This window comes from Maniola jurtina, chromosome 7 (genome assembly GCF_905333055.1).
Source record: "Maniola jurtina chromosome 7, ilManJurt1.1, whole genome shotgun sequence".
NCBI classification, from domain to species: domain Eukaryota; kingdom Metazoa; phylum Arthropoda; class Insecta; order Lepidoptera; family Nymphalidae; genus Maniola; species Maniola jurtina.
The window spans coordinates 12,204,339-12,219,929 of NC_060035.1; the positions used below are offsets into that span (position 1 = coordinate 12,204,339).

General features: G+C 34.0%; 1 protein-coding gene across 1 annotated transcript in view; it reads left to right on the forward strand.

Moving 5' to 3' along the window:
• The first annotated feature begins 608 nt into the window (after positions 1-608).
• The window catches only part of LOC123866672 (proline-rich extensin-like protein EPR1), a 33,213-nt gene continuing 18,230 nt past the window's right edge, over positions 609-15,591 (forward strand). Inside the window, exon 1 of the mRNA XM_045908356.1 lies at positions 609-668. Coding sequence (XP_045764312.1) covers positions 666-668 — 3 coding nt within the window. The 5' untranslated portion in view covers positions 609-665. The remainder of the gene's footprint in view (positions 669-15,591) is intronic.

Genomic DNA, 15,591 nt, shown 5'->3' on the forward strand with positions numbered 1-15,591 from the left:
GTAGTAATCTTATTGTAGACAGCTCTAAGTACTTTAAAATTATCACTCTATAAAAAAAATTATAGTTTAAAAATTTATTAACAACAATTTTTAATCGTCAAGTAAATTTTAACGACGCACGACGATTAAAGATATTATGTTGATAGATTTGCAATACAAAAACTCTCAAAATGTCAATTTTATTCCGTAATTAAATTTTATTTTGCGATTGTGATGAGTTCCTTAAAAAAAGGGAAATAATTTATTCATTTGTAGGACTCAAATAATAATTTATTGTTTTTTTCGTTAGCTTCATTATTTTTAATTCGAGAATATTTTGGATTTTATAGCAAAAAATCAGAAAAAGTAGAAATAAAAACTACTTTTACTTTCCGATTATAACAAGATATGCAAGGCGATTTCATCGAACGCATGAACTCATAGTGGCCTTGACTTTGAGCCTCGTGATCGTTAATAAAAAATAGGATAATTCGATGCAAAAATTGCAGATGATTGATAAAAACAGTTCAAGTTATCTAAGCCAAAGGCTGCGTAAAATAAAAGCCTAATATTTGTCGCCGAAGCTATATATATGTGCAGGAAGATGCGCGCGCAGGTCATACGTGACTGCGAACGCGCGGTGTTGTGTTGTGTGTGATTATGCAGTGAGTGAGGTGCCGGACATCATGGTAAGCCATTTACTAGCTTTTAGGATAAGGACAGGGATGATATTGTCACCAATTAGGACAAGGATAGGGCTATCCGTATCCGTATCCTAATTGGTGACAATATAGGTCAGGATAGGTGCATAGGTCAGGATAGGCAGCAGAGGTGGAGAGTCATGAATTAATTGCAGCTATTCCTAGCCTTAAGGATATAAGGATAGGGATGACATTGTCAACAATTAGGATAATGATAAGGATAGGACAGGGATAGGATAAGGATTGCAGGGGTTGAGATTGAGAGTCATAAATTAGTTGCAGCTACTATAAATTGAAGCTTTCATACTTTAAATTGATTGAGTGTGATTATGCAGTGAGTGAGTTATCGGACATCATGGTAAGCTTTTAACTAACTTTTAGGATAAGGATAGGGATGACATTGTCATCAATTACAATAATAATAGGGATAGATTAAGGACAGAATAGGACAACATTGGTTGAGAGTCATAAATTAATTGCAGCTATTACTGGTCATAAGGATAGGGATAATTTTAACAGCAATTAGGATAAGAATAGGGATAGGACAAGGATAGATCGAAGATTGCAGACGCTGAGACATGAAAATCATAAATTAGTTGCAGATACCTACTATACATTTTTTTATACATTATAGTCACTAGTTTTTATACATTAAATGGATTTAACCCTTAAAATGGATTAGAATTATGATAAGGATAGGGATAACAGTGGTTGAAATTCAAATAATAGCAGATATTACTAAGGTTGATTATTTATTTAATTTTAGCTACTTTAATATTAATTAACATTAGTAAGAGTTTCAGTAACTAAAAGAAGCAAAACTTGAATATATTGGTTATTTAAAACTCTCTATTCTCTTAAGGGTTAAAGGACGCTGCTATTTACTAAGACCTTTACTGGTTAGTTCAAGGAAGCTTAGAAAGTATTAAACCCCTTGGATTCTAGGGGATGAAACAACCTACAGAGGTCTTCCTCTGTTTATCTTTCCTGGATTAACTTTTACTTTATCGAAAAAAAATACAGGTATTGTGAAAATTTTGTGTTTCGAATAAATTGTGACACGAATTATTTGATAGCCAAGTTTGATAGTTATATGTTATGTACTTATTTGACATTTTGAATTGACAAATGTAAATTAAAAATTTATAACATCCCCGACAAGTGAAGGTTACAGTGACTAGAAAAGAGCAGGTAACTTTCAAACGGCAGAACCGATTTTCTTAAATTATAGCTAAGAACACTCTCGATCAAGCCACCTTTCAAACAAAAAAAAAAAACTAAATTAAAATCGGTTCATTAGTTTAGGAGCTACGATGCCACAGACAGATACACAGATACACACGTCAAACTTATAACAGCCCTCTTTTTGGGTCGGGGGTTAAAAATGCCTGCATTTGGAAAATTATACTATAGTAGTATCAATACGGTTTTGCTTTATGAAAAACTAGTGACCCGTCCAGGCTTCGCATGGATGCATTTTACTAATGAAGAAAGTAAGAAGTGTATTGAGATTTTCATACAAAAGTACCAATTTCCGACTTTTCCGGTGGATTTTCTAATCTTTGATACAAACCTTGTCATGACAATTTACAAATACAACAAAAAAAGTCAACCATTTTCAATTGATAATCTTTCATAATTGCCGCATGCGATTGATTTGCATTTATATAGATATCGATTAAGTTACAATTGGAATTGTTGATTTATGTTTCAAAAGTTTATAATGCATTTTGCAATGCATTATCTGCATTATGCGCTTTATTGATGATTTGATTTAAACTTAAAGGACGACCTAGGTGATTTACGACTAATTGTTAGATATTATAATAATGTCATTGAAACAAAACAAGTTGTTGTTATGATATAATACATAGTTATTAGTTATGTTCATATTTTAATCTTAGTTTTTTTTTTGTTATGTTATATTTTTGGAGGATTTATGCACATTACTCGGTTCGTTTTCTTGCAGATATTATTATTTATATCATAAATCATGAATTTTTTGCATGTTTTATTACTTTTTGTAAATTAGATTTTTGATTGCTTATGGAAATACCACGAATCCCGTCAATAATTATTTAACACTATTTTTTAGGAACTATGAAATAGTAAATTCTAATAAAATCTTCCAAAATTCGTAAATTCCACGTCCACTGTTAGTTTTAAGTTTGCTGACCATTTTAAATTATCGATTTAACTAAAAAATTACGTCAAACTAAGTCAAGCGTTTATGACGTCACATCTGCGTATTTCCTACAGGCTCTCTTAGGTAAGCCAGGACGTTTGATAAAACGTCGCTGATTTGACTAGTAGTCATCATCCCTATTATCATATTAGTACATACCACGATTATTCATTTGATGATTTTTATTTGTCAATATTTCGTTATCTACAATGTAATATGTGGTTAAACCACGAATAAGCTTAAAATCATAAGTTTATCGTATTAGGTGGTATTAGGTCTCCGATTACTGAGAGATTTATCTTATAAGATAATTTTAACTACATCGAGCTATTAATTTACATTAACATTTCACAAGCATAATTTAATTATAATTACGGTGATTACGGCGCACTCAGGTAGATTTATTTCCAAATTTTATCAGTGTCCCTTACCTATGACCTGTCTACGTGCCAGCGACTTGGTTTGAACCTGGGTCATCAAATACTATGCGTTTTCCGCCACTCGCTCCATACAAACGTAATTTCATACTCTTTTGAATATTATTAACAAAACAAAACTAGGGGGAAATATCCTTTCTTTCATTGGCATAATATTGTTAATCGAAACTTAGACTAAAATCATAACCCTTCCTTTCGGCTTTGCCGTAGTCGAGTAAAAAGAGCAACCGCCGAATTTCTTGCTGGTTCTTCTCGGCAGGAAAGGCAAACTGCTATAAATTTTTGGAAAAGATTCAGTTTATGACAGATGTAAAGCACAATTTTTAAATGTATTTTTTTTTGCTTTTTAGTTTGTTTTTGGCAGAGCTTTAATTTATTTTTTACAAGGCAGCCATTCACGATATTTATGTTTGGTGAAAAGCAATGATAATTTTATTAAGATCTAGATTTCAGCACGCTTTTACAGAAGTTTCCTATTCACTTTTGCCCTTAAGCTGCATAAGGCTATACGTGGCAAGAAACACGGACATTTGGCTTTCCCTAGCTGAGCAGTTCGTATCAGAAACGTAAATATGAGAACATCTTATATGAAACATGATTGTACGTTTCTCAAAATGAGAGATGCTTTTTCGCCGCTGTGTGGTCCGCGTCGTCGGTTGGTTACGTTCGCGATTACCTAATAACAACAATGCGTCAATACATTTTGCGAAATTTATCGAGAATCGAGATTTTAAGCAAAATTCTCACCTTGAGGCTGCCTTTTTGCATTCCAACTAAAAAACACCTTTATGAAGACGTGTAGAGTAAATTAATATTCTTCTCTTTTTGAGAGGAGACCTGTGTAGTGGGCTGGTGATGGGTTGATGGTGATGATAATCTTATCTATATTACCATACTAATATTAAAAATTCAATACTCATGGGTTTCAGTACATGGGGTTATTCAAGGGGCGGGCCAACAAATTCCTGAAAGGCCGGCAACGCATAGACGGTTCCTTTGGTACTGCAAGTGACCCGCCAGTTTATTTGCTCCTTATTTTTACAAAAAAAAATGCAAAATGTCTGTCTGTTCGTTAATTTTTACGGTCCATCCTTTCAACCGATTTTGACAGAAATTGTTACAGAGATAGCTTGCATCCCGGAGACAGACAGGCTACTTTTATCCCGGACAATCAAGGCTACCACGGGATTTTTAAAGACCTAAAACCGAAGACAGGGGACGAAGTCAGGTGCATCAGCTAGTTACTTAATCAAAAATGTAAACACGAGGTTCTGTGCTATAATGTTCTAATTGTAATTAAACGCATGCCTCTATATAAATGTAGGCAGATGGTCTTGGATAGTGACTTGATTAATACAATGCAAATTATGCCGTTTGCTATAGAATAATTGCCGACTTACATCTGTAGTCAACTCTGACTAACATGTATGGAATCCTTCATTGAAGTAGGATTTATTTGTTACTAGATGATGACCGCGACTTTATCCGCGTAAGTTTCGGTTTAACAAAATATAAAAATCTTGTGGCTATTCCTTGATTTTCCAGGGTAAAAAGTAGCTTATGACAATTTCCGAGATGCTACCTCGGTACCAAACATACAAATCGATTAAGTGGGTGGGTCTTTGGGAATCCCGTGTGAACTTTTTGATTTTCCAGGATAAAAAGTAGTTTATGTTCGTACCCAGGATATAAGCTAACTCTGTGCCTAATTTCTTCAAAATCGTTTTAAAAAATCCGATTTTACGGGGGTGGCTTACATCCTGGGAAAAACATAGTCTACTTTTTGCCACGGCAAATCAAAGAGTTCCCGCGCGCCAAAAAAGTTTCGGGCGTCATCTTTTTATTATAATCATCATCTATAATCATCTATTTAAAGAGATTGCAACCCAGAGACGGATAAAGGTTAGGACTTACTATCGCGGAAAATCAAAGAGTTGCCACGCGTTTTTAAAAAACTTTTATACCACGCGGATGAAGTCGCGAGCATCATAGGTAATGAAAAAATATTTAAACGAAAATATTTTGTAAAAGCGACTAATTACTTAATACATAGTGACAGTCAGACGACTTTAAACCAATTTTTAACCAAATTAAGAAGTTATAGGGTCTGAAAATAACCGATAAGCGACGGCACTTTGGCGTAAAGATGTTTCCACAGGCGAGCGTGTCGAAACGGAGGTCATTAAGAAAAGGTTAACGGCCAATATTGATTGTTTTATATCGGTAATTTTTATGAGTTGTGTAAAGGCTGCGCTGCAGCCTTAATTACTTTGTGGTTTAAAGGTGACGCCTAATCTTTGGTTGACGCCAAGCGAGTTGGATTCACATTTCGGACACGAAGGGTTCTGTACCATCGTACGAGAGTTTTTTTAATTCACGGTTTTCGGATTTCGCTTTATCGATAGCACAAGCTATAGCATAGCTACCTTTCATGATTCTGAGTCAACAGCAAACTAGTACCCTAAGTGTGGGTCTTGGCAGATACTACAATATTCGTTCCGTATTTCCTTTTGAGCTACGGAACCCTAAAAAAGAACTCTTATAGGATCACTTTGTTGTCTGTCTGTCAAATGAGTGAATTGAATGAATTGAAACAATGATGTAGTGGTGATAATTAATTACGTTATCTTAAAACTAAGGCAACGAGGGTTCCAAACGCGCCCAGATCAGTCAGTCAGTCAGTCAGCTTTTCCTTATATAGAAAATGATGATGATGAACACAGTGAAGCTGGAACGCCGGCGGTCAACTAGATTATACAATATATGTACATACGTCTTGTTTTATTTACCCCCGACCCAAAAAGAGGGGTATTACAAGTTTGACGTGTGTATCTGTATATCTGTTTGTGGCATCGTAGCTCCTAAACTAATGAACCGATTTTAATTTAGTTTTTTTTGTTTGAAAGGTGGCTTGATCGAAAGTGTTCTTAGCTATAATCTAAGAAAATCGGTTCAACCATTTGAGAGTTATCAGCTCTTTTCTAGTTACTGTAGCCTTCACTTGTCGGGGGTGTTATAAATTTTTGATTTACACTTATAATATTATTTATCTGAAGTAATTACTACATGTTGCAGTAAAAACTAACAATAGGTAGTATTAAGTAAACATATTGAATGTTCATTACGTAGATGCGCCTAGGACGGTCGGTAGCTGAAGGCCGATGAAAGGTCACAGCTTCTTGAATGACATTTTTGGTTTTAGCGCCATACCAGTGAACAGTTAACTCTGAAATAATACGAGTATATATTATTGAACTTATTGAACCGGCATTAGTTTCTATGATATTATATTCTATACTATTTAAACTCTATATTATATACAACATAATAATATCTATTAAGCTTTTTTAGGGTTCTGTACCTCAAAAGGAAAAACGGAACCCTTATAAGATCACTATGTTGTCTGTCTTGTCAGTTCGTCCGTCGCGTCTGTCAAGAAAATCTATAAGATACTTCCCGTTGACCTAGAATCATGAAATTTGGTAGGTAGGTCTTATAGCACAAGTACAGGAATAAACCTGAAAACTGCAAAGTGGTTACATCATTTAAAAAAAAATTAAAATGTGTTTCAATTTTCAAAATAATATAACTATACCAAGTGGGGTATCATATGAAAGGGCTTTTCCTGTACATTCTAAAACAGATTTTTATTTACTTTTATGTAAAAAAAATTGTGTTTTTTTTAAATGTAAATTATGTTTTTGATTTATCGTGCAAAATGTTGGAAAAAATACCCGAGTACGGAACCCTAAGTGCGCGAGTCTGACTCGCACTTGGCCGGTTTTCTTATTTCATGAAAACTTTCTATCTTTGTTGTGCCTATTCTACTCCCTTTACAACCTCTTGCACTGCCAAGGATCACTGGTAGAGATCTCTTATAGGGATAAAAGCTTCCCAGTTTACTTTTTCTTTCTTTTTCTCTTTATTGTTATAACTTTCTGGTACAAGTAAATAAATAATAACTTAAAATTTAAAAAACCCCCGAAAAAACCTCTATAAGGAGCTACGATGCCACAGACAGATACACAGATACACACGTCAAACTTATAACACCTCTCTTTTTGGGTCGGGGGTTAAAAATAAAAAGCAGGTCATTGCTGATACTGGATAGCAAAATGTTGTAATCCTGTGTCACTTTAGCTCACTTAAGAGGGCTCTCTCCGTCACTCGTTTCATACAAACGTAGTTCCAATTTCATTTGAATATTAAGCAACCAATGTCCTTAAAATTTTGCAGACATATTCTAGAAACTAATATCTATGTCTGTGGTTTTCCAGATTTCTGTTAAAATATTCGGTTTCAAAGTTACGCGGTCTTAAAAATTTACATACAAATCTTTGAGCCCCTGTAATTTTAAAACTATATATTTTTAGAAAAATCTAAAACACCACAGACACAGATATTAGTTTCTAGAATATGTTTGCAAAATTTCATGGACTTTAGTTGCTTAATATTCAAATGAAATTGGAACTACGATTGTATGAAACGAGTGGAAACGAGTGACGGAGAGAGCCCTGTTAATATTATTTGCTCACCTAATTATTGTCATTTAGTGCTCTTTAGAAGTAATTGCTTAGGACTTCCGTGTTGTGCATAATCTAGGTCAGAGCACAGTTTCTTAAAGAGTCATTATTCAAATAGACTTCTAAATATTCTTTTGAACCTACAAACGTTTTTTGAGTTAACAATACCAAAGCAGGGATTGGATAATCTTTTTGTTTTTCAATTTTTTTTTACATATTCTGTCACATTTCGTTAATTTAAGTCAGTTACTGTATGTGCTGTAATTTTTATTAGGACCGGTCTATGAACTGTGCTATTTTTATGGTGATTCATGGAGAGTTATAGGTATCGTGAATAGATAGGTAGGTAAAAGTAAACTGTTAACTTTCTAACAGAACAAAAGTACTTAAAATGTAACTTTTCGGTTTTTAGGTTTCTGTACCCAAAGGATGCCAACAGGCCTTTTTTACTGTCCGTCCGTTCATCTGTCAACGGACTAGATATATCATGAACCATTTTATACTGAAATAGTTACTCGTAGAGTGAAAATTTTTACAGAGTGTGCATTTTTATTGCCGCTATAACAACAAATAATAAAAATTTAAAAATGCCCGCCATGCCAATTTAAAAATATAAAAAGTTTTATTTCTACGATAGATGGTACGGAACCCTTCTTGTGTGAGTCTGAATGGCACTTTTGGCGGATTTCATTTTTTTGTATTCAATTAAGCACATATAATATCGGTTTCAGAATCTTGTGGTACTCATACAAACAAGGAGTTATTACCTACCGGTACACCGGTTTTGGGCAATATCGCATCATTTACGGGCATATTGTATTTAAATATGTAAAAGTGAATCTCTGAATAGGTCATCATAAAGACAGGTTTAGACTATTTTCCTTAAATAGAAGTCCTATTTTATTCACCACTCCTCAACAAAACTCAGCCGTAAGCCTGTGTATCCACAACACATCCGCGTTTGTTATATCAACACCATACTCGTATTTTAGATAATATTTAGTGGAAGAAACACTAAAAGAAAAACATGTTCAAAGCAGCAGGATTCTTAATATTTTAATAATAATAATATCATAACCTCGACTTTTCTTTATAAAAACTTTTATTTTATTGATTGTTGTAATAAATTGTCGTTCCAAGCTGACTATTTTACGGGCTTTTTATGGTGATACTAGAACCGGAATTAGATTCTTGTGTCAGCATCTTGAAAATTCAAGGTCTGTGAGAAATCATACACGTTTGTCGCATGTTTATACATAATTTGATGCTATTATTATATAATAATTATATGATAAGTATAATATTATTTTAAACACAAAAGAGTGATATATTATATCCTACATTCAAAGACATTTAATAAAATTTTTGAGCACCTCTACAGGATTTGTATTATCTGATTATAGCGATTATAGCCAATTTAATATTATTAATAGAAAGCTAAGAGTCATTTAACGGGCGATAAATAGAGAAAGAGTGGAGAAATACATTATCCTACTTACATGTCACGTACTAAAAATTAATATAGCTCTGTCTGTATTTTCTAGTTTTTTGTAGCAATGCATAATTTTTAAAGTTATACGGACTTTGAGTCCGTGTAACTTTGAAACTACACATTGTTAGGGAAATTTAGCAAACCATAGGCAAGAACGTAATTACAAAACATTGAGAGAATTGGTAATTCAAATGAAAACCAAACTCCTCTTAATTGCTAGCCAAAGAGATAAACAAAACTAGGGCATGCTATGGCCTCCATGAATAAACAATAGAGAAAATATGGTTCCGTATGAACCCACCCGCGGCACGCCACCACCTGTTCAGTAAAACAATAAACCTTTTGAGATTTATCTTAATATCCGCTCTGCTACGGTTCAACTATTACAGCCCGTAAAGAATTGCGACACCTAGTTCGTGATTGTCGATTGTGTGCGTATCCTCCATGATTAATTCTGCTGCATGTTATAATAAGCCATCTTTAATACCAAGAAATCAGCGGCTCGATGGCGGTAGAATGATAGCTACAATGTCACGATCGCAATCATCTCTGATTGGTTGCTACTCGCTTACTGTTTGTAGCTATTGGCCACAATGTATTGTTGCAACAAGAATATCATAAATTCAGCCAATCAAAACGATTTCATTCGGAATTAATTAATCCAGGGTCTTGTAACTACCCGGCATATTGTTTAAAAGGCAACAGTGAAATGTGCGCCGAAAATTTAGGTATATTATTCAAATGAATGAACTATACCCAAATAAACCACTCAAATACCTATTTGAATACATGCACGAAGATTAAAATAATTATGTTAAACATCACTTAACAATAATATTCTAACCGCGAAAAAAGATTCAACTGACACAGTTTTGTTAATTAGAAACGAAAGGACAAATTAATATTATGAATATTCAAAAAATTCCGATGAAAATTGGTGTCAATGTAAGGTCATTTTGTCAAGGACATACAGACGTCAAATTCGGAAACTATTGCATAAGAATGCAATGGACTACCGTGCCAGAGTTCTTCTTTTAAAATCAATTAATTTTATAGGTACGCTTTGTATAAACTGAACTAAATAACTTTGCCCTGTCTGAAGGTAGATATAAAAAGGCTATTATTGATATTTAAAAAAAAGAAAAAATTTAATAATCGAAATATTCAATTATGATAAGGATTTCTCTATTTACTTCTGTTTCCCTTATTTTGCAAACAACAGTCACTTTTTGTTTTTGTTCTTGTTTTTGTTTTTTTTTTTTGTTTTGTATAAACCGCATAATATTATTAGTTGTTTATTTTTTTTAAATTACTGTACAGTCCTTTGTTGATATTAGGTTAAGATGTTTATTCACATTGTATCGCCCTAGTTCTATTGTTAAGCTGTGGATAGTGTAGTTGATTACATATTTACTAATATTTAATGATAGATTTAAGTTATAGCTTTAAATATATAATATGTAATTGTTTATTGTCCCAAATAAATAAAAATAAAAAATAAAATAAAAATAAAATTCAATGTACCTATCTGTCTACGATTAGATTAACATGCTGATCAACCTAACGACCCTCTACTGAGCATGGCTCCCCTCAAAGAATGAGAAGGGTTGAAGCTTAAGCCATAATCCACCACGCTGGCCTTTGGATTGGCAGACCTTTGACAACATTATGGAGAAGCAAAGAGATTTCCTAACGATGCTTTCCTTCACCGTTTACGCAAGTGATAACCAGAAAAGTTAGAGGTATCGAACTCCCGACCTCCCGAATAGGAAGCGGACGATTTAGCCACTAGGCTATCACGGCGCATACTAAGTAGATGTTATGATGATGTATAATAACAATTAGTTCTTGTGGTAGCTATTTTTAATGTGAATATAAAATTTTGCTCCAACATGACCTCTGTAATAAATAAACAAAATAATTTATGTGTTGCTCATTGTTCGCGTATTATAATAGGGAGGATGACTACAAGTCAAATCAGCGACTTTTTTCAAACGTCAAATCGCTCGCTTAGTAAGGGAGCTTGTATGAAATACACAGATATGACGACATTTAAACATTTAACGTAGTATGACGTACTTTTTTAGTTAAATCGATAATTTAAAATACCTAGCAAACTGAAAACTAACAGCGGACGTGGATTTTACGAATTTTAGAAGATCCTCTATTTAATGATTCCTAAGAAATAATTTATTTTTGACTTAGACATCATCCCAATTGCAATAAATCATAACTTGTAAAGGCAAACAGCTAATAATCACCAATGCCTAAAGCTATATAAAATACCTAATTATATGTATAATGGTTTCTATTGTTGAGAGCAAAAACTGAAATGTTAGAATGCATCATTGTTCTTACATTTAGTTAAATACCAAACGAATATATAGTTTTTGCTGTGTGTTGGAGATTTTTGTTAACAATAGTGTCTCGGTATCACATGTAATGTTGTATGATAGAATAGCTCTATATGGTTTATGTTTTATCATTTTCAAACTTAAAACTCGAATTATCTTGATTCAAAAAGATTGTTGGTTATCGTACCTTTTTCTTTTGTATCTATAACGAAAACAAATCACTTAAAAATATAACTGTTTGGTTTCTAGTTAATTATGTCATAGTGAAAGAATTATTTTATTAAAACCCATCTACTAGATTGTAGATTATTCTATACAAGATGATGCCTGCGACTTGGTCCGCGTAGGTTTTAGGTTTTTAAAAATCTTACGGAAGTTCTTTGATTTCCCGGGATAAACGTAACTTATATCCATTTCCTAGATGTCCGTCCACTATCTCAGTACCGAAGGTCGTCAAAATTAGTTAAACCGATGGGCCATGAAGAAGTTACAGACAGACAGACACACTTTTTCATTTATTAATTGTTCTTTAAGTAATGATATAATAAGTTCTGTATTACATTTAAAAATGATTGTTAAATAATAATTAATTAATAATGATGGCAACTTTTATAGTCCTCAGACCTCAGTCTAAACTCTACATAATATAATATGTAGTAGCAAAACTGTGCATCGAATAACCAAGCGCGTTGAAGTCTTTTGTATGGAGAACAACGTAGATAAGAATCTACAGTTCCACTTCAGCAAATCCACATAATATTTTATTTCTTCAAAGGTTTATACAGTATAACGTTTTCGTAAAAACGTGTATACTTTGAGACGAATACCCAAAAAATATGTAATGCCTCTATGTATGTGAGTTACTTTATTCCACCATAACTTCTAAATGGCTGAATAGATTTGGATGTGTAGGGTATCGTTACAGTGATTGTTTTATCAACACGGGTGCCACAGGCTAAACATTTTTTGAAAAAAAAAGTCAAAATTACGGCTGTCTGATGCCATTTCCAAATGTGAATTTCAAACTTTTAGTTTGTTTTTTCGTGTTTTTAATTAGTTTATTTACGAATTTAGTTGAGTTCAACATCCTTTGAATAATTGCGGTGGAGGTATTTTGAATTAGTAAAAAAAACGATACCCAAGTTTCTATAATGAACGAGCAGTCTAATTAATTACTTTAGGTTTAAAATAACGAAGCAATAATTTGTTAACATTGTAATCCCACCAAAAACATTTCATGTAAAATGTTGCCAAGACTCACAAGTTCATAATGCTTTCACTGTTAAAAAGTGATGAGATCTCTAGTAGAGCCAAGCCCCTAGCTGAGCTTAGAATTGCGCTGCCCATGGGACCTATCCCAAGTCCAAAGTATATAGCTCTTAAATGCTCTTGAGTATATCACATTTATAACAATAAAGAACAAATAACTCTACTTACAAGCTCTGATTTTACAAACCCTAAATCTTGGTTAAAAAAGGACGGCTTGGCCGTTTAATGTTCGTGGTACTTTTATCTGATATGACATTTAAGCCCGGAATAGCTTGTGCGACAATCATGAAGTATAATAAAAATTAGTAATTGTCGAACAAACTATTCCTTATGACCTTAATATAATATGTTATGCCATGTAATGCTTTCACGAACATTAAACGGCCAAGCCGTACTTTTTTAATCAAGATTTAGTGTTTGTAAAATCAGAGCTTGTAAGTAGAGTTATTTGTTCTTTATTGTTATAAATGTGATATACTCAAGAGCATTTAAGAGCTATATACTTTGGACTTGGGATAGGTCCCATGGGCAGCGCAATTCTAAGCTCAGCTAGGGGCTTGGCTCTACTAGAGATCTCATCACTTTTTAACAGTGAAAGCATTATGAACTTGTGAGTCTTGGCAACATTTTACATGAAATGTTTTTGGTGGGATTTCATTTCTTTTTGGCAGGTGCCCTAGATTTTTTTTTGGATCTATTTTTTGTAGGTACCTACATCATTTTCATGGCCCGCTCTCTATCGTTACCTCTTTTTTTAAAAGCTTTTATTCTTGCAATGTATGTAACTATGTTTGTTTGGGTGGAATCTTGCAACTCAATTTTAAAGCAGATATATCAAATTTCAGTCTTTTAGGACTTCAGGAAACACATTTTTTAAATGTACAGACTGGGAAAAGTTTATTTTCCTGTTGTTTTAATGAAATCCCTAGCCTACATACCAAATTTCAGTCTTCTAGGACTTAGGGAAGTATTTTAGAACTTTTGACTAGAGGGGTTTTGAATGGCAATAAATCTGAAACCATAACAGGTAGACAATTGATACTTGGCACGTTTGATAAGTCTGTCAAGGACATATTATCCTGAAAATATCAGCATTCTAGCGATAGACTTTACAAATAATTTGCTTCCCCCATACGTGGGAGTGGAGGGGGAAATTTTTAAATTTCTTAATTTTCCTGTAGTTTGTATGCAATTTCTAGTGTACACACCAAATTTCAGTCTTCTAGGACTTCGGGAAGTACCCTAGAATTACAGACTAGAAGTTTTGACTGTCAATAAATCTGAAACTATAAAAGCTAGACAATTGATACTCAATGCGTTTAATAAATCTGCCCAGGACATCTTATCCTGAAAATATCAGCTTTCTAGCGACAGATTTTACAGATTTGCTTCACCCGTAAGAGGCGTAGAGGGGGGGCATTTCCAATTTCTTAATTTTCCTGTAGTTTGTAGTCAATTTCTAGTCTACATACCAAATTTCAGTCTTCTAGGACTTCGGGAAGTACCTTAGAGGTTTTGAGTAGAGGTTTTGATGATCATCAGTGAGGGACGAAATCGGCGTATTTTAGGTATCAATAAATCTGTAACCATAAAAGCTAGATATTTGATATTTAGTATATTTAGTAAATTTGCTGAGGACACCTTATACTGAAAATTTCAGCTTTCTAGCGTCATCCAGACCGAAGTTATGACGGGTCGAAAATACGGCGAAACACTTCGAGAAAAAGGTACGTAGCGCCCCGGCCGCCGTTTGGCTCGTCTTGGCGGGGGCACTGCCGTGCCCCCTGATAAAGTCATAAAACATTCATCATAATTAAACTTAACGATTTAAAATTGATTATAACATCATTTATTGTATACTAGCTGACACCCGCGACTTCGTCCGCGTGATTTTCCGGAATAAAAAGTAGCCTATGTCAGTCTACAGGTCTTTAACTATACCCGCGCTTAAAATCATGTTGATCCGATGCTCCGTTGCGTCGTGATTGGAGGACAAAACAACAAATCAATAAACCAACAAACAAACACACTTTCGCATATAATATTATACAACCAAAGATTATGTAAATTGTAAATGATGAAAGAGCCTGAATTTGACCTGCAGCTCGCTTTCAAATCAAATCTTTGCAAAGAGCAACCGCCGAGTTTCTTCTGGTTCTTCTCGGTATGAAAGGCATTCCGAACCAGTGGTAGATGCACTCGACGATTCAGAAGTAGGTAAGTTTAATTGAATAAAAATATTTTGAATGTAATAATAATTCGCGCGGATCGCAATTGGCTAATCTCTATCCTCCATGGAGGTTGGCCGCCATGACCGAAATTCGATCGGGAAGGCAATAATATCACATAATTCATTTCAATTTTCAACGGTATGTATTCATCTCACACGCAATGAGTCACAAGATCGCCATTTCGCCTTGTTTCCCAACGATACTCGTCTCGCTGTTGTCCGGCAAGCAGAAGGCCTTGTGCGAGGAAATCCATCATTTTCACTTCACTTACAATCCGTACGTAGTTGAAATTCCATGGACACGTACGAAGCGATTTGCCTCCTAGTTTCTAATTCGAAACACTAGGATATATGGGACGCCCATCCCGCATCAGTTCTCTCTCCAATTTTTATATGGGTACCTTCAAGCCAACAGTGAATA